This window comes from Apodemus sylvaticus, chromosome 18 (assembly GCF_947179515.1).
Source record: "Apodemus sylvaticus chromosome 18, mApoSyl1.1, whole genome shotgun sequence".
Lineage (NCBI taxonomy): Eukaryota > Metazoa > Chordata > Mammalia > Rodentia > Muridae > Apodemus > Apodemus sylvaticus.
The window spans coordinates 22,141,064-22,162,436 of NC_067489.1; the positions used below are offsets into that span (position 1 = coordinate 22,141,064).

Genomic DNA, 21,373 nt, shown 5'->3' on the forward strand with positions numbered 1-21,373 from the left:
AACACAAACATTTTGCTTAACGGGATTATTAATCTGTTTATCAAGCACAACTCTGTCTACTTACATGAGTAAGTGTGTTATTTCATTGGACTGTAGGGTAAGATATTCTCGTTTCCAGCCCAAAAGTCTTTGTAAAATATCAGTAGCATTTCCATCAGTAGAAATTTGGTTTTTATCTGACCACAGTTCCAAGGAGGCTAACACAACACTTAATTTCAGCTGAGTGAACATCTAAGAATAGGATTACAGTGTATGGTTCAAAAAATTCAACTGTTATATCAGAAATACAGAAAAAGTTCACTAGAGTATTCAGAACATTAAGCTAATAAAATATATTCAAGTCATTTATTTTCCATACTTATAAAATGCAAATTATAGTCAATTTTTTTCATGAAAATAAAGGTCTGAAAATTAAAAACTTACAGTGTTAACAAGCCCAATAATCTGGAAAATCTTCTGTGTTATGGCCATAATGTCAGATCCCATATAATCAAACTGAAATACAAATTTAATTTTTAAGAGTAAATTTTTAAGTAAATTTTGAACTGCTGAATTATTTTGGTAGCACAGGTTTATCAAGTATTTCTACATGCTAATTTTATCTATCTATCTATCTATCTATCTATCTATCTATCTATCTATCTATCTATTCATTTATTTGAGACAGGATTTCTCTTTGTATAGCCCTGGCTTTCCTGGAACTCACTCTGTCTATCGAAATTCATGTACAAGGAATAAGTATAATTTCAAGCTTTAGTATAAAAGGAAAACTATAATATTCAGAAGCACTCCGCTGTACAAAAAAGTAGACACTATATAGTTTGTGACCTATTTATGTGCTCACGATATCCATAAAATTATGATATTAGTTACCAAATAAAAATGTAAAAGAGCACAAAGCCTGAGGTGCACGTGTGCATTGATGTCTACGTGTACATATGTGTTTTGATGTCTATGTGTGTAAAAGCCGAGTGATGTATACCCCACTTCACTCTAGGTAGGTTGTATACTTCTATAAAAAGTACCAGGGATTTCTAAACATTGCTTCTCAGAGTCCGTTTGTACCAGGTTTATCAGTATTGCTCGGATAGGTCAGACAACTAGCCACCAGCCCCTTTCCCTGGTTTCCATGGCTTTATTCTCAATTGACTCTGCAATATCAGAAAACTTGAATTTTCTATATTGTTGCTTACATGAGGGATTTTGCTAGCCAACATTGTCCCAGTCCTTACTCTCCGAGAGACGCGAGCCACTGGTAAAATCATATATGTTTTCACACAGAATCTTCAAACACCGCAGTTATCTCTCCCATGATCCCCTCCTCTGTCCTACATGCCCATCTCTCTGACCACTTAAACCTCAATCCCCATTACTGAATCCTTAGTCTTAATTGATTCCATGCTGCAAACTTTCTTCAGCAAACCCCATGTGCATATGGGGTGTGACGCGAGTTCTTGCCTCAGGCTGAGGTCCAGCTACTGTGTTTGATCCTCCGTGCACACCCACCATCCTAGGATAATGCTCACTTCCCTGTCAGGTGCACCAACCCATGGAGTAGCATATTTCAGAGCCTCCAGATTTGGGGCTCCTACATTGTGTGGGTCTGCTAAATCCTTCACTATTTATCCTAAAAACCTTTGCGATGAACACTGTTCTATTTCAAACCTTTGCTATGAATACTGAACTACGTTTACTTTCTTTATATTAGTGTACACTGCATCGCAGTGCAGCTCTCCATAACTCTCTTACTCTTTAGTTGTCTTTTCAAAATTGAACTTTCTAAAGCAAATAACATCGGGTGAACAGGCTTAAAAAAGATAGTGGAACACACACACACACACACACACACACACACACAAATAGACCTGTGAGCTCAAAGAAAACCAATAACTTCTGCCTCTATTTTTGCTGTTGATAAGGAAGGGAAGAAGACAGAAATGGAGGAGGGCAGGAGGAGAGAAGGAACTTGTCAGGGAAGAAAAGGAAATAGGATGGCAAAGGGCAGAAGAGAAGGACATGAGAGAGAAGGGGACAGGATGGAGGCGAGGAGGGAGGCTGACTTACCAAAAACTTCCCCACTATAATGTGCAATTTTAGACTTTGAGGTAACAGTTGTGAATGATTTTTATCCTGGAAAACAACCAAAACATATTAGCTAATTATTACTGTGCAGTGAGCATCCTAAAAGCAGAAGTCAACGTGCAAAGAAATCAGGACAGATATAATTAACACCATCATCAAGACCTAAACGTCCAAAACTACTGCAGAACCATATTTGTGCCTCAAAGTATCATTGGCATGAGAGGTTCCCCGTGAGGGCTTCGCCCTTACTAGGACAACTCCAGACTTTGGTGGGTGCTGGGAGCGCCTGATAGGCTGGCCAATCCCAAGAGGTCGGCTCTAAACACGTGTGCAACCGTGGATGATCTCAGTGGGCTGTATTTATAAATACTTTATAAATCTTCTCTCTCTCCCTGTGTGTGTGTGTGTGTGGGTGTGCTCATGTGCAAGTGTACATATGTGTGTAAGACTATCACAATTAAAGAATAAGAAGCCACGAATTTGATGAGAGGAACTGGAGAGAGGATCGGTGGGAGAGAATGTCGCAAATCCATGAAATTAAAAACTTGCAGGAAAGCTACCAGTGGAGAATGAGTCTCCCCCACTCTCTCATGTGCAGTTTGCACGTTGGTGCATTCGTGTCACACGGTCTGCAGTTGGTCTTTTCTTTCCCTGTGGGTTGTGCCTTAGATTTGTCCCTTAGGTTCTAGTACTTTTATTTCCAATAATGATACACTCACAGTTGTTTTACGGCGTTAGATTTCATCTGAGGCTCATTTTATTTCCAATGTTGATATGTATATTGATATATAGTATCTATATATCTACTTACCTTAGTGCTAGTTTTTTTTTTACAGTTTTGTAAAATTCTTACATTGCTTTTAGAAAAGAATGTAGTCTTTCCTAAGCCAAATCTTATAGTCCTGCAAATGAATAGCATTTTCTCCATTTATAGTTCTTTATTAAATCATCACTTTGTGGTTTGTGTGTACAGTGTTTCTACACCTCCCCCTGCTGTTCACAGGAGTGTGGTGGATTTTTTATATGTCAGTCTGATATTCCCTGAGTGTGTATTTCACCATGGGATGCAGGAGTATTGGACAATCCTCTAGGGAATCCAATGTCATGCTGGGTGAGGAGATTCAAGGAAACGACCTGGAGTATATCAGACTTTAATGAGTGAATAAGTGAATTCTTAGGGCAAAGACGGCAGATGCCTCTCTGTTCTCAGAGAAGCTAGCTTGTAGCCAAGGCCACTCTCAAGGCAATTGGATAGACAGACGTCTGTTTCTGCTGATGAGGAAAAGGGACTTTTAGTGAGCAAGCAGCCCTAATGAACAAGTTTCAAAAGGCACAACTTCAGCAAACCTTGGCTCTAATTAGTCAGAAGGATATGTCTACCCTCTAATCAAGTCAGAAGTCTATATCTACTCTCTATTTCTCTATATTGTCCAGGAGGAACTGTTGGGTGGGCACTGGTCTTACAGTCATGTTTGGCCAATGAATGTGGCAGAGCCATTCAACTAACTTACTCATTTCTATGTAACTTAGTATTTCCCACATAGGCTTGTTAGTGAATCCTTTTACAATCACAGTTTACTTGATGTTAAAGCTTACTAGCATTTCTATCTTCAGTAATACAGAAACAGTTGCCTAGCTTAGAAACTATGTTGCGCTAGTATGTAAAGCTACATAGGACATATCGAAAGCACTTACAGTCGGCTACTGAAAATAATGCCTAGTCTTCCTGCATTGTTTAATGGTTTCCAATAACACATGGAAACCATTGAAAAACAGCTACATGAAAATGTTGCAAATACACCATAAAAGTAATACACTTCAAGTACAATAGTCCTTAATCTTTCAAGTTATGTGAAATTCGAATGCTTTGTCAGGGTATAAAACAAAAAGCTGTGGAATGTGTTATTTCCACCCATCAGCTGACTAGTCCCCCTTCATGACTGGCAAATGATGGGCGTGGCTTGCCACTGTCCCTTACCACCAGAACCCTTCTGGTTACCTGCTCAGTGAAAGGGCCTTTATCAAGCTGGCCTGCCTGCCAAATATGGCTGTAATTTTCTGCTATCATTGAGTGGTTGTTCTTCATTTGATAAACTATGTGCTCAAATCTTGCTGAAGACTCCAAGGGTTCAATTCCATAGCTGATATTTTCCAACTGCAGGAATCCCCTGAATTTAGAAAGGCAATTGTTTTATCAAAACCATGCATGGTCCCCTTCAAAGCTATCACCTGACATGTGAGACACGAGAAACCACAGCAAAGCAGATGGATCTTATGCATTTTTCCCCTGTTTGGTTTTGCATTCTCAGATCAGACAGGTAAAAAGGAATCTGTGATGGGTTAATGCAGACAGAAAGACACAAATGGGAATACTGGCAAGAGACAAACCAAAATCAAAAACAGCAAATGCAGGCAGTGATGAGGGAAGCAGACTTTACACATGGCTGGTGAAGGTGTCATCACTACAGTTACTATGGAGACCAGTAGGAATTCCTCAGAAAAGCAGCAGCAAAGGGCCCAGCTACTCCATTCCTGGGTCTGCGCTATGCTCACCAGCTTTCCACCACCTCAACACAGAGCACCCGAGAAACCTTGAATGGGAAAGATTTATGTCTTTCTCATGATTTCAGAGACGCCAGCTCACGATCACTTGGCCTTGTGTCTGAGCCTGTGGCCAGGCAGAACCTCATGGTTCAAGGAAGCCTAAAAGAACAGCCGCTCACGTCATGTCAGGCAGGAAGCAAGGGTGGGGAGGGGGGAAGAGAACAAGACAGACACCCGAAGTCACAGGTTAGTGACCCAAGTCCTCTGCCTAAGCTCTTCCGCCTCGTAGGCCGTTCCACTATGAACTCATGAGGGATCAATCCATCAGGGACGTTAGTGTCCTTGGTCTAATCTTTTCTTCATTGTGACATCACCTGGGTCCAGGTTTTCAACTCACAAGCTCGAGGATAATATGCCATAACCAAAGCACAACATATAGAGAGGAGCAAAGTCAGGGGACGGAAAGGAAACCCAGTGCTGTGTTCATGGCAGTGTGACTCCTGGTAGTCAAAGCATGGGGTCAGCCTGAGTGTCTGTAACAGATGACTATACAAAGGAAATAGAAAGTCTATACACAGATGAGTAGTAGCTTTAAAAAAAAATCAATCATTTCTACTACAGGAAACTGGTGGAATTAAATAACTCAGAAGACCTAACCATGGCATATGCAGAAAGACAAGTACTGGGTTTTTTCCAATATAGGCTAGAAAAGAGTATTTAAGGGTGGCTGACAAGGGAACAGGGGAGAGGAGAGAGTATAAGAGTAGAGAGTTGGGGAGCAGAAATCCTCAAACCATGCTGTATAGCTGTACGGATATGCCAACATGAGACTGAGACATACAGTTAGCGCATTACAGATATAATGAAAACCATGTATCAAGGAAGACAAAGTCCTGGAAATTGATAAAAATTCAAGAATGTTCTTGTGGGTACAAGGTAAGATTAAGGAAAAATGGAATCCAGAATAGACATCTCGAAAGGCACCAACATGGGAAGGGATTGTGCAGAACATGTTCTCTCTGCGCTTGAGTCGTCTTCCCTCGACAAACGACTTTTGTGTTCCCCACAGGAATGATGAAAGTACTTAATTCTGTGAAATCACTTGTCCACTGGGGAGTCTTCTTTATTAGCTGTCTCATGCATGGCACTATGAATTCATACCATACTGTATGGGCCAAATAGATTTAAATAACTAATTAAGGTCATTTTTCCATAGCCGAGATAATGACAATAAAATGATAGCCTTTAAGATGTTTTCATGTCCCCATTTCTCAAGTCGTCCCTTCCTGCCCAGCATCCTGGAAACACCCCAAGTGAGGATGCCCTCGGTTGGGTTAATTTGAGTGACAACCTAGATTCATGTGTCAATATGATTATAAGGCCATTGGAGAAGACACTCTCAGAGCCCCACTGGTGGTTTCTCTGGACTTCTGTCCACCCCTTAAGGGTCTAAAGCACATTCCACTGTGTTCATATACAAACGCTCTCTGGGATGCTACTACCTCAGGCCAGAGCAGATGCTGAGTGTCACAACAGAGTTTGGTACTTCATCAACATATCCTTGGTAATGACAATGTGCCTGAAAGATAAGTCACAAGATAACAACACAAATTCATCTTTTATTTTTAACAGTAGAAGAAAAGGGTTGTCAAATATTTCAGAAGGTTCACGATAGCAATGAATTTGATATCAAATCATGAATTGTGTAGAATGATTCATGCAAAGTCTCAGGAAATGAGATTTTGGGCACATGTGTGTTTTCTCCGTGTTTCTATCTCTTTCCCATGACTTTTCTATGTATAGTGGTCATTCGTAGAACAGGTCAGAGTTCCAAGGAGGGAAGCCTTTGAATTAGTGTCACCATTGCTTTGGGGAAGCATCACACCAAGACAGGGTTTTCTTAGCGCATGCAAAGCCCTGAGTTTAGTCTCAGCAATCAAAGAAGTTGACTTAAAGGGGCAAATATTCTCATTATACTGTCCATCCCCTTCAACAATAAAATGTAAGGTAACAAATATCAAAAACATCCGATTCTTACCAAAAAGTGTGAAGAGTCAGAATGCAAAGATCCAGTTTCATTATATGTGTAAACCAAAAAGTTCTTATACAAAAATGAGCTAGAAGTAAATGAATAAATAAAATTTAAGCTATAACTTAATATTAATATATACATTAATAAAATAATGTTAAGTGCAATGGATTCATATAATAACGTGATTTAATTAAAACAATTTTAATGTGTTATCATTCTTGATACTGTTTTTAAAAACAACTTGTATATGGTCAGAATCAGGAGAATTCAATGATAGAAAAGACCCTGGAACAGTGCTATCGGTGTTGCTGTATATGGTTTCATTGAACAAACACAGACTACTACATCTATCACATGATGGGTCCTTGTCTGAGTCCTAGAATATAGGACTGAGGAAAAGATGCAGCCTCTGGTCAGTCAGAGTCACATATTGTTGAGTGACAATCAACAGGGACTCGGTATTATATGGTGGCGGTCACACAAGAGTATATAGGAAGATACAACCAGGCTCATGAAATAGAAGACTACTAGGCATAAAGAATGAGCCACGTGGACTTTTAGACTGGGTTGGGTAAAAGGAAAGGGTCTTGAGCCAGAAACGAGTTTGCCTATACAAAAAGCAGTACTGGGTTCTGTGCCTGGAATAGAGTGTGGAGTGACAGTAAAGACACTGAAATGATGTCGCCAATGGGGAAAACCAATGCTGGCCAGGGCAGATGAAGACAGTAGTAGGCCAACATTTTAAGAGAGCTGTCTTAGTCAGGGTTTCTATTCCTGCACAAATGTCACATCCAAGAAGCAAGTTGGGGAGGAAAGGGTTTATTCAGCTTACACTTCTACACTGCTGTTCATCACTAAAGGAAGTCAGGACTGGAACTCAAGCAGGTCAGGAAGCAGGAGCTGATGCAGAGGCCATGGAGGGATGTTCCTTACTGGCTTGCTTCCCCTGTCTTGCTCAGCTTGCTTTCTTATAGAACCCAGGACTACCAGCCCAGGGATGGTACCGCCCACAAGGGATCCCTCTCCCCTTGAGCACTAATTGAGAAAATGCCTTATATCTGGATCTCATGGAGGCATTTCCTCAAGGGAGCCTCCTTTCTGTGTTAACTCCAGCTTGTGTCTAGTTGACCCACAAAACCAGTCAGTACAGAGAGCTAAACTCAGTGGTCTATACGGCAAATTCACAGAGGCCAAGGCCAGTTAGAAGGTTAACACTGCCACTCAGGCCCTCCCTGATGGAGTCTTAAATGAAGATGGAACCTGTGGTGGAGACACAGAATTGAATCACTCACTGCACTCAGGGGAGGGCAGGAGCAAGAGAGACGCCAAGGATAAGCACAGAAACTATTTCTCTCTTCTTCCTTTTTTTTTCTTCCTCTCTTTAATGGAAAGAAATGACTTATCAGTGAAAAAGATGGTCATGAGAAATCCAGATATGGGGACAGCATCAGAGGTTCACTTCAAGCAAGTTCCCAACAGGAATTGTAGCAGAGATGTGATGAGGCTGTAAGAAGTGAGTGGGTGTGGCACCTATTGCGATGGAATCACGTCCACATGTAAATTACAAGCCACCAGTCAGTACTGTTACAGCCACAAGCCTGAGTTGCAACCCTAGCTGGCTGAATACGCATTAGATATAAGACTGATTTCACATTCTCAGATCAAACAGGCAAAGAAGAATCTGCAAAGGGGTAGATTCTCACCGTATTTGATTTCGGAAATTGACACAACTCGCCATGCATGGGTATGAGGGAATACGTGATTGAAGATTTCCAAGTATGTTATTTATTTCTCAATTTAAAAATACAAATCTGAAAAAACTTAAATGCAAAAGCCTCACAGATCAAACGGGTCCTAGATTGAAAAGTTGACTGACCATGGATGGAGCTAGAGAACATCATACTAAGTGAGGTAACCCAGACTCAAAAGGTGAATCATGGTATGCACTCACTAATAAGTGGTTATTAACCTAGAAAACTGGAATACCAAAAACATAATCCACACATCAAATGAGATACAAGAAGAAAGGAGGAGTGGTCCCTGGTTCTGGAAAGACTCAGTGAAACAGTATTCGGCAAAACCAGAACGGGGAACTGGGAAGGGGTGGGAGGGAGGACAGGGGAAGAGAAGGGGGCTTACGGGACTTTTGGGGAATGGAGGGGGCTAGAAAAGGGGAAATCATTTGAAATGTAAATAAATTATATCGAATAAAAAAAATTTTAAAAAAAGTTGACTGACCATTATATGGCACGACTGAGATTAAATATTACATATAAACGTTAAAAGAATAAAAACCAAAGACAGACTTTTTACTTTTGCAGAAAAAGGAGATATATCTTACTAGTTCCTGAGGTGCAGAGAGTAGGGCTTCCCCTGGATGGTAATGACATAAGTCACCTAAAACAGAGCAGATTGACAATGATTTAGGAAAGAGGATGATTGTAGTGTAAGACAGGATTTTTCACTTGTTAATTAGTAATATCTCAGAACATTAAAAGTAAACATATTGTTTAGGACCTATTGCATTCATTAGTAAGATTTTAGAATTAGTTGATTTCAGAAGGGTGTGATTTAGTATGTAGATTGAAATGTTTGCAAAGGAATATATTTTAAAAATATAATTGTATTATATTTTATTGTATTATATATTATTTATAATCATTATATTATTTAAAATATTACATATATATTATTATAGTGAAATTATTAATAGCCTATCAATTTCTTTTGGCTAGAAAAACATACATTTCTAATAAAAATAAGGCATCAGTGAGAGCTTATGTTACATACCTGATATAACAAACTAATAAACAATTTAGAAATATATGCATATTGTATTATATATATAATATGTAACTCAACATGTAAAACTGCAAGGAGGAAAACACCTAAGAGACTACACAAACAAGAAGACATGAGCAATGCTATAGCCCAGGGGTAGAACTTCTAAATATCAGGAACTGAATAACAATGATGTCCATCCTCCTCTTCCTCCTCCTCCTCCACATTACACAAAACCAGGAATGACTGTAGAGTCACTGTTTACATCCAATGCAGACAGACACCAAACCAACAACTTGCCACATTTCATTATAAGGTGAACTACCAGAGCCTGTGACCTTGGTAGGAGACACCCAAAAGTTTGAGAGCACACAGATGTGGACCAGCTGCTTGTGACTGAGACCGTGGGTAAAGCTGTGCTCCCTTACCATGGATGCTGAGCACTACATCGGGCCCAACACAGTGTTCTGGAACAGGTGAAGAACCAAGACTGCAATGATACATTTTGTGAAAATATTTCTTATGTTGGAAGAGACCAGAATTTTTGTTAGCTTTCAAAGCTGAGTTAAAAAATACGTCATTTAATGTGTTAAGTAATAATATATCACTTAAGAGTCCCATAAGTCCCTGATCCTCGGGCTCTTACAATCTTCTGTCCCCTCTTCTGCAGTGTTCACTGAGTCTTAGGTGTGGGAGTATTTTGTAGAAGTGCCATGTCTTGACCCAGGGAAGAACACTTTGTGCACATGTGTGTTTTGATCATCATTTTCTGACATCAGCCAATAGGGCAAAGTGACTTCAGACAACAAAAATCATCCGTTAATGTTGGAAATAGCATTTATTAAACAACATAGAGAGCACAGTGTGGGAAGGAATGAGGGATATATTACAGAAATATTTAACTGAGTTTCACAAGGGATTAAGTCACTGACTCTGACTGACCCCACCTGACGCAGAAAACAAACAGAAAGCAAACACGCCACTGCCAAGCAGCGTCCATGGTGGGTTTTTGTTGTTTAAGTTTACTTTAGACATGCTGACTGCACACGTGCGCACAGATACACACACACACACACACACACACACACACACACGCACCCCCCCACTCATACACATGCACTCATCTCACACACACACACATGCATGCATGTGAACACCCATGTACACACAGGAATGGATATGCACACAGACACACATTGCTTTGAGTCAGGGGCATGAGAGAGATTAAAGCTACTCATCAATTTAGACTGTAAAAGCTGATTTCATGAGAAATCCAAGGTAAGTAAGGTTAACTGCTACATTGTCCTCTTAAAAGCAGGAGAAATAAACAGGCTGAGTACACAGTAGTGTGTCAGGATAATTCTTAAGTGACCTCCGAGTGTATGACTAACTCAGGTTTCAAGTCCATCAAGAGTTCTAGTCTCTTAGAATATAAGTGATAGTTTCATTAAAATGTGTCACCATCTCATGAGCTCTAGCTTAGTAATTTCTCACAAATTTCTCACAAATACCCTTACTGGTTTTGAAATGCCTGAACTTTCATAACATCTGTCCCACAAGAAAACTAAAAGATGGTCCCACTTCTCGAGATTGGTGCCCACTGTCCAGAGCTTGAGCAACTGGTGCGATCCTCTTCCCTGGGGAGCGGGAGTCCCTAGTCGACTGCTGGCCTAGCCCTAGAGCCCAAGCCACAAGTATGCCAGGGCAGTTTCAGTGGTGGTTGTCATTATGTCCCACTTCACAGAGCCTAAGTCAAGGTTGTGGTATGATTTGGTTCAAATTTCTTGGTGCTCAAGTTATTTATCACTGTTGCTTGGTTGCTTTCTAGTCTCCAACGTGACAACCCTATATCCAGGCAAAGTAAAAGCAAGATATTCAAATGAAATGGTAGCTAGGGTGTGGCTGACACAGAGATTATAGAAGAAAGGGAGTAGATGACACCCAGGAAACAGTGTTTGCCAGATACAACAGGGTAACTGCAAACACAAGCTCACAGCCACTATAAAAACATGCCCAAGACCTGCACTCCAGTCCAGAAGAAGAGGAGGAGGAAAAGGAGGAGGTAGAGGAAGAGCAAGGATAGAATGATAGATACACAAATAGATGATAGATAGATAGATAGATAGATAGATAGATAGATAGATAGATAGATAGATAGTGGGTGGGTGGTTGGGTAGGTGGATGGATGGATGGATGGGGTGAGTGGGTGGGTGGATAGATAGGGTAGGTAGGTAGATGGATGGATGGATGGATGGGGTGGGTAGATGGGTAGGTAGATAGAAAGATGGAAAGATAGATGATAGATTAGATAGATAGATAGATAGATAGATAGATAGATAGATAGATAGATAGATAGATAGATAGATAGGTAGATAGAGTAGATGGATGGATAGATTAAATAGATAGATAGATAGATAGATAGATAGATAGATAGATAGATAGATAGACAGACAGACAGATAGATAGATAGATCCAACCATATCAAGGAAGCTGGCCATGAAATCTTACCACTAGCCAACACTTGACATTTGGTAGCTGCTAGAAGAGGAAGAGCCAATTTATTTTAATGATGAGACCCCTGGTAGATTGACCACACAGTAGATCAGGTCCTAACTCCCAAGACAACTCCCAAGGGCAACACCAACTGGATTTAATAGAGAGGAAAAATTGAAGAAGATACCACAAGGCAAGTGAGAATGGGTGGGAGAGTAGAGAGGATAGTTATGGGAAGATTGGGTGGATGGGTGGGGTATGTAACAAATTCTCAAAAGAATTAATAAAAATGTTAAGAAAGAAAAAATTGTGGGAAGTGTGTTACAGTGGAAATATTAACTCTCTGGATGGACTGCTATAACTCTGATGTTCAAGAGGAATGTGAGCTTAAAGTTAAAATTAAAGATATGGACCATCAGGGCTGGGTATAGAAAGTCTTGGGCTGGAGAGATGGCTCATTGGCTAAGAACACTGATTATACTTCCAGGGAACCTGGGTTCAATTCCCAACACCCATATGGTATATCAAAACTGTAACTCTGACAACCTTCACACATACATATATGCAGACAAAGCCCCAGTGCACATAAAATAAAACTAGTTAAAAATTGTAAGAAACAAGAGAGAGAGAGAGAGAGAGAGAGAGAGAGAGAGAGAGAGAGAGAGAGAGAGAGAGAGAGATCACCAACTTATGGGACTGTCTTATAATCCTTATAATAATGGAATTGAACACATGATTTTAAAAGATTGAAGATAAGCTTTTAGATGCTTAACAGTGTTGAGTGATATCCTAACTGTACAAAAAGCATTATTTTGCTTTGGTGATTCTTAAAGCTTCTAAAGTCATTGCTATTACTATTTGATAATATCTGCACTTTTGAAAAAAAAATCTGTATTTTAAAATTTTAACCATTAAAATTGTTTACAAGTTTAATTTTGACATATAAAACTTTGCACAAAGTAGTCAAGACTGGGAAAATGATCTTCAGATTAAATGCAAGTCCTTTTTTGAAATGTCAATGACATTTCTTATAAATTTTGGGAAAAAAAAGAAACTCTAAAATGAGCATGTCACCTAAATATAAATTTGAATAGTCAAAGACCCCTGGAACAAAGGGAAGAAAGCAGAAGGTGTCATACCTGACTTTGAAATATACAACAAAATGACAATAATCAAAACAGCACAACATTGAAATAAAAAAAAGAACATGTATGCCAACTTAACAACATTGAGAATTTAGATATAAACTCAGCCACCAGATTTTTTTTTCTCACAAAAGTACGAAGAAAACTAATTAGAAAAGGGCAAATGAATGGCACTGGAAAATTGTATATGCACATGAAGAATGAAAACAGGCCCAATATAAATGAAGATACTTAGCATCACTATTCATGGCAAAAACCACATAAGTCATTATGCTTAACTTCTTAGAATAGCTATTCTTAGAAAGACCACAGATAATGAGTGTTGGTGAAGATGTCAGGAAATTAGACTCGCTCTCTAGGGCTGAGAATGAAAATGGTGCATCCTCCTTGGACAACAGTGTAGAGATCCCTCAAAAGTATTCAAACAGAATTATCAGGCATCCCTCAGTTTAACATATTATAATCTGTCTAGGGAACGGGAAATCAGTTCTATACAAGCTTATCAACTGCTCGATATCCATTACAAATGATTCACCATTGCCAAGATGTGATGACTAAAACATGTATTGATGGTTATATGAACAAAGAAAAGGTGGTGTGTGTGTGTGTGTGTGTGTGTGTGTGTGTGTGTGTGTATGACATTGTTAGAAGATTGTGTGAAATGACAATCAAAACCTCAATCCTATTTACAATGTACATACACACATACACACACACAGGGGGGAGGCATGAAAACTAAATTTTGAATTATGTTATTTCTTATTTTATATGTAGGGGTGTTTTGCTTGAACGTAATGTCTGTGAAAGACTCAATATCAGTGCCTGGGAAGGAATCAGACACCCTGGCACTGGAGCTACAGACAGCTGAAAACTGTCACATGGGTGCGAGGAATTGAACCAGAGTTATCTGGAAGATTAGTCAGTACTCTTAACCACTGAAAAATCTTTCCAGCCACAGTGGTAATATTCTTACAAAATCAAGACAAAGGAATATATAATTCCAAACATGAGAAAAATGCCAAGCTGTAGTTTGTAGTTAAATATATGTGTATGTATTTGCATATATATAAGACAGTTATATAGTTACCTACTTTTGCACACACACACACACACATTCCTTTCTCTAACTTAATTTAGCTATGCTGACATTTTTCTAATTTTACATGTTCTACATTTTACTGCAAACCAATTTCTCTACTAATAAAGCCTTTAATTTGCACGTTGGGTCCTTTCATATAGGTTAATCTTTTTTATATTGATTTTTTCCGTACCAAAATGATTACTGAGAAATGTTCAATATTTCTTTAAATTTAAGAACAAAAGAGACCTTTAATGAGAAAAGGGGGCAAGTGAGACAATGGTGGGGTGGCAGCTTCAAAGAAAGAAAGAAAAAGCTGTTCTTTGAAGTGACCTCAACAACCTAGGGTGCTCTGGAGGTCAACAGAAGGTCGCCCTCAACTGTGACTAGGGTGTAGGAAACAGCTCTGAAGACTAACCTTCCCTTCTGAATCTCCGCCCTTGCGTGGCTCTATCTTCTGTGGCACTGTGATATGCAGGCATATTCCTTCCGAATCTGCAGCAAGAAGGTGTATTTTGTTGTCTGGGGTTTTTAATTTGGTTTCCTGAATTCATGGTAGTCCCGGTCCGAGCAGTGTTCCTGAGCTCGCCGGGGGGTCCCTGATGCAGTTGTCAAACTTACCTGTAATAAACCCACTCCTGTCCTTGATACAGGACTTTTGATAAAAAAAAAAAAAAATGTAAGGACAGCCCTGTTCCTCCTCGGAAACATGCTGAGGCTGGTGTCTCTCGGGGCTCTGAGGAATACACAGAGGGCATTGGTAACAGGTACTTGCACCTTCCCAGGATGCCCTAACCTCGGAAGACTAGTCGTTTTTACTGCTGTTGGTCCAGGCACAAAGACAGAGCAGATGCCACCTTGATTACCCTGTGTTCAGCTGGCCCAGGCTAGGGCTGCGGCTGGAGTCGGGCAAGATGGAGGAACTGTCATCAGCAGGAACCCAGGAACCCTGCGGTATCCTTCCTCAGCTACGGAAAAGCTAAAGGGCTCACGGGAGTTTTACCAAGGCGGCCTAACAGCATGGCGAGCTCCACAAGTATGAAGAGCAGACGCATGGTTGGGTCCAAGTGCAGGGAGCTGGGCCGAGCTCAAGACCGTTGGCAGCCGTGGGGCACGTGGGCAGCATGGGAGAGCGCCCACCAAGGGCTCGCCAGAGGCTCAGGGGCTCCACCTAGCCCAGAACCAACACCAGCTTCTAGCGCAGGTCCTAGCAGCAGGCCTAATGAAGGTACAAAGGAGCTCAGCTTGTCTCGCTCGGGGATTTTTGTTCTCTCCACGGCACGGTTTTCTGTCCTTTTTATTGTGGTGGAAGATGAAGAGGAAACTAGAAACGTCACTTATTAATGACCAGCGTGACAAGGAAGTAAATGGAACTTGATCTAATCGTAAATTTAAAGCGCTGCTCTATTGTCTTGCTTTCTTACAGTACTGGCTTATAGCTGGTACAGGGAAGGATATCTTACAATGCAATTTTTGTTAATGGTGACTATCTCAGGGTATCTATTACTGTAGCAGCATGACCAAAAGCAACGGGAGGAAGAGAGGGTTTATTTCATCTTGTAGCTTAGAGTCCATCCTTCAAGAAAGTCAGGGCAGGAACTCTATAGCAAAGCCCATCTCTCCTGCATCCGTGACTCTCAGAGCTCCCACCACAGTGCCCCCTCCTGTACGGAGTGACAATGTCAAGAACCACAGAAATAGTAAGCTTAGGTCACCATGAAAACTGAGTCAGCTAGGTCCTGCTCTACCTAGGTAGTACTAAGGTTAGTACTAATATAAGGCAGAGTCATAGTTACGGTGGTACAATATTAATGGCAGTGAGAAAAGGGAGGATATAGAATTATAAATCTCTGTGGTTTCTAAACATCTGTGTTTTGTCAGAATTCACAGGATTCATTTGAGGCATAGAAGTGTGTGGTGGTAACACATTAGTGAATATGTACAATCGTTAATGGTGGATTTTAGAACTTATTACCCCAGGAGAAACACTGTGTCTTATAGACTTGACTCCTCCACCATTTTTGTTTTCAGACACCAGAGCCCTAAATTAGTTTACTTACTGTACGCTAATTCTTCCCTTTACAAATGTGTGACATGTAGTCATTCTGATTGGCTTTTTAGCACGACGGCTTTAGGGTTCATACATTTTATAGTGATATTTGTGGTCTGTTCTTTTAAAGGCTGACTAGTACCTTGTTGGGTGGGTGTTCTACACATATCCATTATCAGTTAGCAAAGTTTGGAAAAGGAGTGTTTAGGTCGTTTTTGCTTTAGGTGAAGACTCTGGGGACAAGAACCAACAGTACTCTTGGGGCTGACCAACAATACACTTAACCCAAGCATAATGCTCAAGGTCCTTGGCCTCAGCCAAGAGAAGATTAGGACTTTGAAGGCTGCAACAAGAAAATCACCTACAGAAAGCTCAGCTTCAGTAAGTATCCAGCAGAGTTCAGGCTTACCAAACATTAGGAACAAAAATTCAACTCAGACTACAGACACAATTCCACCCCAGACTAGGCTGAGCTAGCTCGTTTACTGGAGTTACTTGTATGACCAAGGCAGATGCACCAGCCAGAAGGCCCATCGGAGTGAGCGTGGGTCACAGCTCATGAGAACTAAATTCTTAGACTTCCTTGTCTGACTTCCAGGCAGCTGAAGAGAACCCTCCTCTGTCCAGGCAATCGCTTACTGCTTAAGAAACCTAGGGAGGGGCCTCTGAGTCGTACAACTTCTGGAAGTGAGCTTCCTATCTTACAGGCTTCTCTTGAAGTTTGGCCCCAGGTCCTTCCATTGGGAGGAATATTTCGCTTCAGAAATAGCCATACAACACCAAATATCAAGAAGCATACTAGATCTCAGTTTTTCATCGGTCCTTCATCTACACCTCTGACCAGGAACTCAAGTCTAGGAAACGCCTTTGAGAGAGAAAGGATGCTAGTGACTATTCAGGACCTATCATCTATCTGATAGATGTTCCTTCCCATCTATCAGATCTCTCTCTGGGCATCCTGAAAGGTGAAATGGTAGAGCTGGGGCATGATTGGAGAGGAGTGGGCTGTAGATCTTGCTCTTGGCTTTGGGCACTTGGGTGGGAGTCGTAGATTGTGGAATATTCTCAGCTTAGAATTCTGATCTCCCAGGCTCAGAGGGAAAAAGTGACGAGCACACATCTGTATACTGTCAGCCATAGGATTTATTTGGAGGCGTGTATAATGAAAGCCAGAAAGCCACAAGGGAAAGAGATGGGCTCGTTCCTCTCTTGAATCAGACGGCGCAACAGTGAGCTTCTTGGTGGCGGGCTTCTTCTGTTGTGGCTTTGCTGTTGCATGACTGCTGTTGTAAAAAAAACACACACACAAGAAGTAGGAAAGCTACATTCTCATCATTATTAAAAAAGTTATCCAACAGACGCTTAATTAACTAATATAATAAGTCAGTGTAAAGTCCATGACTGGCTCTGACCTATGATTGGGGGAGCTGTTTTGTGTTGTTGTTGTTGCTGCTGCTGCTGCTGTTTTCAGTTTGTCTTGTTTTTGTTTGTGACAGTTTTGCAGTAGAGGTGTGGAAAGTGCATGCTGTCAGATGAGCTTTATGGGTTTGCATTCTGTTTTATAAACTTGGCGTGAGTGAAAGAAAACTATCCAGGAGGTAGTCTCGATTGCTGAACACACAGTGTTCTTCAGTGACAGGGCCCCAGAAGCCCCTGAGCTGTAACTTATCTCAATTGACTAACCTTCCTGAGGGCTGGCTTCCACACAGTAAAAAGACACCATGCAAGCTTTCAAAAGAGGGAAATGATCAACACCCCAACCAGGCTTTAGTGCCCATGTGTTACAACAACAACCATCACAGCACAATAACCCTAAGGGTGCAGCAGTGTCATGCACACTGCGGTGGAAATCAACAACCGTCGGATATGTAATTGGTTGAGTGTCTGAGGCAAACAGTCCGTTGACCTTTTCAATTTCTCCACCTGGTCAGGTGTAGCATATAAAATAGCTTTAATTTTACACAAATGAGTGGAAATTTTGTATACCATATACAGATACCTCTTCTATCTTGTCTTATGATAAAGAGTTATCTTTCTGTTTTGAAAGAAGTTGTGTCCTTACCATCTTTCTTGGTCCTCCATCACCATAAATTCCACCCTTCATTTTTAGGTATATTGTGAGGCCTGTGTGTCAAGTTGGTTCTGACAGTTTGGACGTGAAAGGCACGCCTTAAGTAAAACTACACAATTCACTGACACTCTAAGCAAGAGGCATTGCTACGACTTCCTGTACCCACTCCCTCCATTCTAAGGCAAGGTAACAAATTCCCTTAGAGTCTCAGTAAAGAAGTGTGTAGGACAACCTCCTGTACACTTGCAAACTGGGTCTTTGAATGAAGAGGTGTGCTCGTTTGTAAATGCTTCAAAAAATATTGAAAATTCCTTTCAAAAGGTTTCTTATAGGAGTCTGATTACTAGCAGTTTACATAAGGATTTCCAAACGAATACAAAACAAAATCAAAACAGCAAGTGCTTTCCGATGGCCGAGCTTGTGAGACCAGCTAGGAGGACTCTGCATGAGGGAATGCAAAGGCAGCTGCGGACTCGGGCTGAGGTGTTGCTCCTAGAGTACAGTTACCACATTTTATCGGCAATTGACGTTTTCAGTCACCTTTGACCCTATGACTGCTTGCTGTCGTTCTGGTCTCCTGATAATGATCTGTACAAAAGAGAAAGGGTTCCTTTCGGGCTAAATTGTCTTGAAGAAAAATCCCCAGGCCCCTGGAGGCATTGCAAGTGTGCCTGCTGTGTCACACATGTGTCGGTAGGTGGCAGAGAGGAGAGGGACTGTGTCTATGCTCAGTGTCGCCTGTGAACCTCTGAAAGATTCCCTGGCATTCCCTGGGGGGAAACAACAAAAACAAAACAAACAAAACAAACAAAAATAAGCCCTGAGCCAACCACCAGTTCAATGTGGGGGAATCAGTTCCCAGGGCGGGAAGTGAGTCAGAGACTAGAAGAGACCCACCTGGGGCCACTGTGGGCCCTGGCCTACATATCAAGTCATGCAGGTGGTTGTCTGTGTTGTGTAGGCCTAGAGGGATGGGGGAGACCTTTCCCAAATGACCTCTGAGTTGCACCATTATGTCCAAATGGGGTAGAGTACTCCTGAGAGCACTCCTGAGAAAACCCCAGACACGCGGCGCCCCTCCCCCCACCCCCGCCCCCCGGGCACCACTATGAGGAACAAGTAAGTGGTAAAGTGGAAGAGGAAGGGAAACACAGAAGGATGTGGGCACAGTGAAGAGGCACAATTAGAGACTCACGGGTAGTAAGGAAGAGCCTGGGGTGAATAGCCGGTGATGCCACCTGAGACCATCGTGGGGTTCTGACCTGTGCTGCCACTGGGGGCCATGTCTGGATTCATGGACCTGCAGCGGGGGAGGGGGCCGGTTACCACCAAAGGCTAGGCAGATGTCCCTGGTCTGGGCTGCTGCCCAAGGACGTGTTGAAGTCTGAGAGCTGTGCAGACCTAGCCCCGCCCCTTGCCTGGGCATTATGGGAGAGCTGGCCCTGGGGGTGTGACAGCAGGAGCACTGACCACGCCCCTAGCCAGACACAGTGGTCAGGAGAGACCTTACACCCCCCCTCAGCCCTCCCCCATCCACCCGCCCCAGCACACTGTGGGAGTTGCAGGTGAGCTGGCCCCAAGGCTATGAATTTGGCAAAGCTGGCCCTGCTGCTCACCTTCCGTGTGATGGCGTGGACCAGGGAGAGATGCCCTCCTCCCTTGCCACCTAAGGCAGGTGGGAAGAGCTGGCCCCAGGGTCATGAGAGTGGGAGAACTGGCCCAGGCCCTCACCGGCTACAACACTTGATGAGTGGGCCCTGTACCTCGACTGGGCCACACAGTAGAGCTGGCCCTGAGGGCACAGGTGTGAGTGAGCCAGCTGGGGCAAGCTAGAGCTTGGCGGCTTGTACACAGGAGAGCCGGTGGGCTGTCCAGCTCAGGTGCCTCTCAGGCCCAGATCACGGGCTTTGAATCAGTCCATCCCAACATCTACCCCATCAACGAACTGCTGGAGTACGTGCAGAAACTACCTGCAGCTGGCAAGACCACGCCTGTACTGGGACACGAGGTAAATCGTAGCCAAGCCGCTGCTGACAGGCTGAAGCAAGCCCCCAAATCCCTACACCTGGGATTCAAATGAAAATGGATTCTTATAATGTTCCTGTGGTTGTTAACACGGAACTCTCACTATAGGATGTTGATCAGAAAATGGAAATAAGCTTTGGTATGCCCTGAAAACTTTCCACCCAGGAGTTCTAGCAGTTTGTCCAATCAACTCTCCCCCAAACCATATTTATATTACTTAACCAAGTTCAAATACTTTCCACAGTGTATTTTTTAATATTAATACATTTACTTACCCTCCGCTTAATGTGTCCTCTTTGTGCTTGAATGCCTTTGAGATATTCCGCTTAACAACCATGAAGGCTGTTGCAATGAGGAAAGGCAGGAAGACATAGAAACTAATCAAAAGCCTTTTTTTGTATGGAGAACCATGTTTCTTGACAATCAAAGATGCACTTTTATCTGAAAATGTGAAAGTATCATTCAGCTTTTCAAAAACCACGATCGAAGCAGAGTAGTAATTTAAATTATGTTGTTTCTCCCACTACAATGTCTTGGTTTCAGTTTTCATATACTGTTAGTTAATTTTGAATTAACTTCTATGTACAGTAAATGAATTCAAACATTCTTTTGCATGGAACTATTTGGCCTCTTGAGCCAGAGAGGGAAAGTCACATCTTTTAGCAAGAAAAAGATGATGCCTGAAACTGCCTTTATTACATTTTGTTTTAAAAATCATCACACTTGCAGTGAACTGTTGTCATTTTTCAAATGATTCTACTGTTCTTTTTCTGAACATTCAACTACATCCAACTACTCCACTTACCTACAAACCAGACACGTTCTCTCCTTTTCATAAACTCACAATCCTCTTTTTCCACCCGTTCTTCTATTTACTTCTTAATCATATTTTTATGTAGCTTTAATAATTCTAAAACTCCATTTACTCTAATAGTAACTCATTCCTCCTTATTTCCTTTCTCTACTTCTTTCTTTGTTTAAATAATAGCCCATGGTCTTAGCTCGTGTCTTCTATACCCTTAGTAACTCAGACCATAGGACATACTATACTATCTTTGTACCTTTATTCACC

The 21,373-nt window shown here is 41.6% G+C and overlaps 2 protein-coding genes, 1 long non-coding RNA gene and 1 other non-coding gene across 4 annotated transcripts in view; 1 reads left to right on the forward strand and 3 right to left on the reverse strand.

The window, feature by feature from the left end:
* Positions 1-15,210, reverse strand: part of LOC127668801 (disintegrin and metalloproteinase domain-containing protein 18) — a 55,447-nt gene extending 40,237 nt beyond the window's left edge. The window contains exons 1-9 of the mRNA XM_052162594.1: positions 15,159-15,210; positions 14,574-14,650; positions 9,000-9,055; positions 6,665-6,743; positions 6,129-6,205; positions 4,082-4,250; positions 2,065-2,130; positions 424-495; positions 65-231 (exon numbers count right to left, since the gene is read on the reverse strand). Coding sequence (XP_052018554.1) covers positions 65-231; positions 424-495; positions 2,065-2,130; positions 4,082-4,250; positions 6,129-6,205; positions 6,665-6,743; positions 9,000-9,055; positions 14,574-14,650; positions 15,159-15,210 — 815 coding nt within the window. The remainder of the gene's footprint in view (positions 1-64; positions 232-423; positions 496-2,064; positions 2,131-4,081; positions 4,251-6,128; positions 6,206-6,664; positions 6,744-8,999; positions 9,056-14,573; positions 14,651-15,158) is intronic.
* Positions 15,211-17,330: 2,120 nt separating this feature from the next.
* Positions 17,331-19,674, reverse strand: LOC127668631 (uncharacterized). The gene is made up of 3 exons (XR_007974131.1): positions 19,472-19,674; positions 18,817-18,864; positions 17,331-17,488 (listed from the first exon to the last, which is right to left on the reverse strand). It is a non-coding gene; the product is annotated as an uncharacterized LOC127668631 (long non-coding RNA).
* LOC127669029 (small nucleolar RNA SNORA17) lies at positions 18,920-19,048 on the forward strand. Its single transcript, XR_007974252.1, has one exon. It is a non-coding gene; the product is annotated as a small nucleolar RNA SNORA17 (small nucleolar RNA).
* An 898-nt stretch (positions 19,675-20,572) lies between the features above and the next one.
* Positions 20,573-21,373, reverse strand: part of LOC127668980 (A disintegrin and metallopeptidase domain 3) — a 49,121-nt gene continuing 48,320 nt past the window's right edge. The window contains exon 19 of the mRNA XM_052162872.1: positions 20,573-20,742. Within this exon, the coding sequence (XP_052018832.1) occupies positions 20,573-20,742 (170 nt within the window). The remainder of the gene's footprint in view (positions 20,743-21,373) is intronic.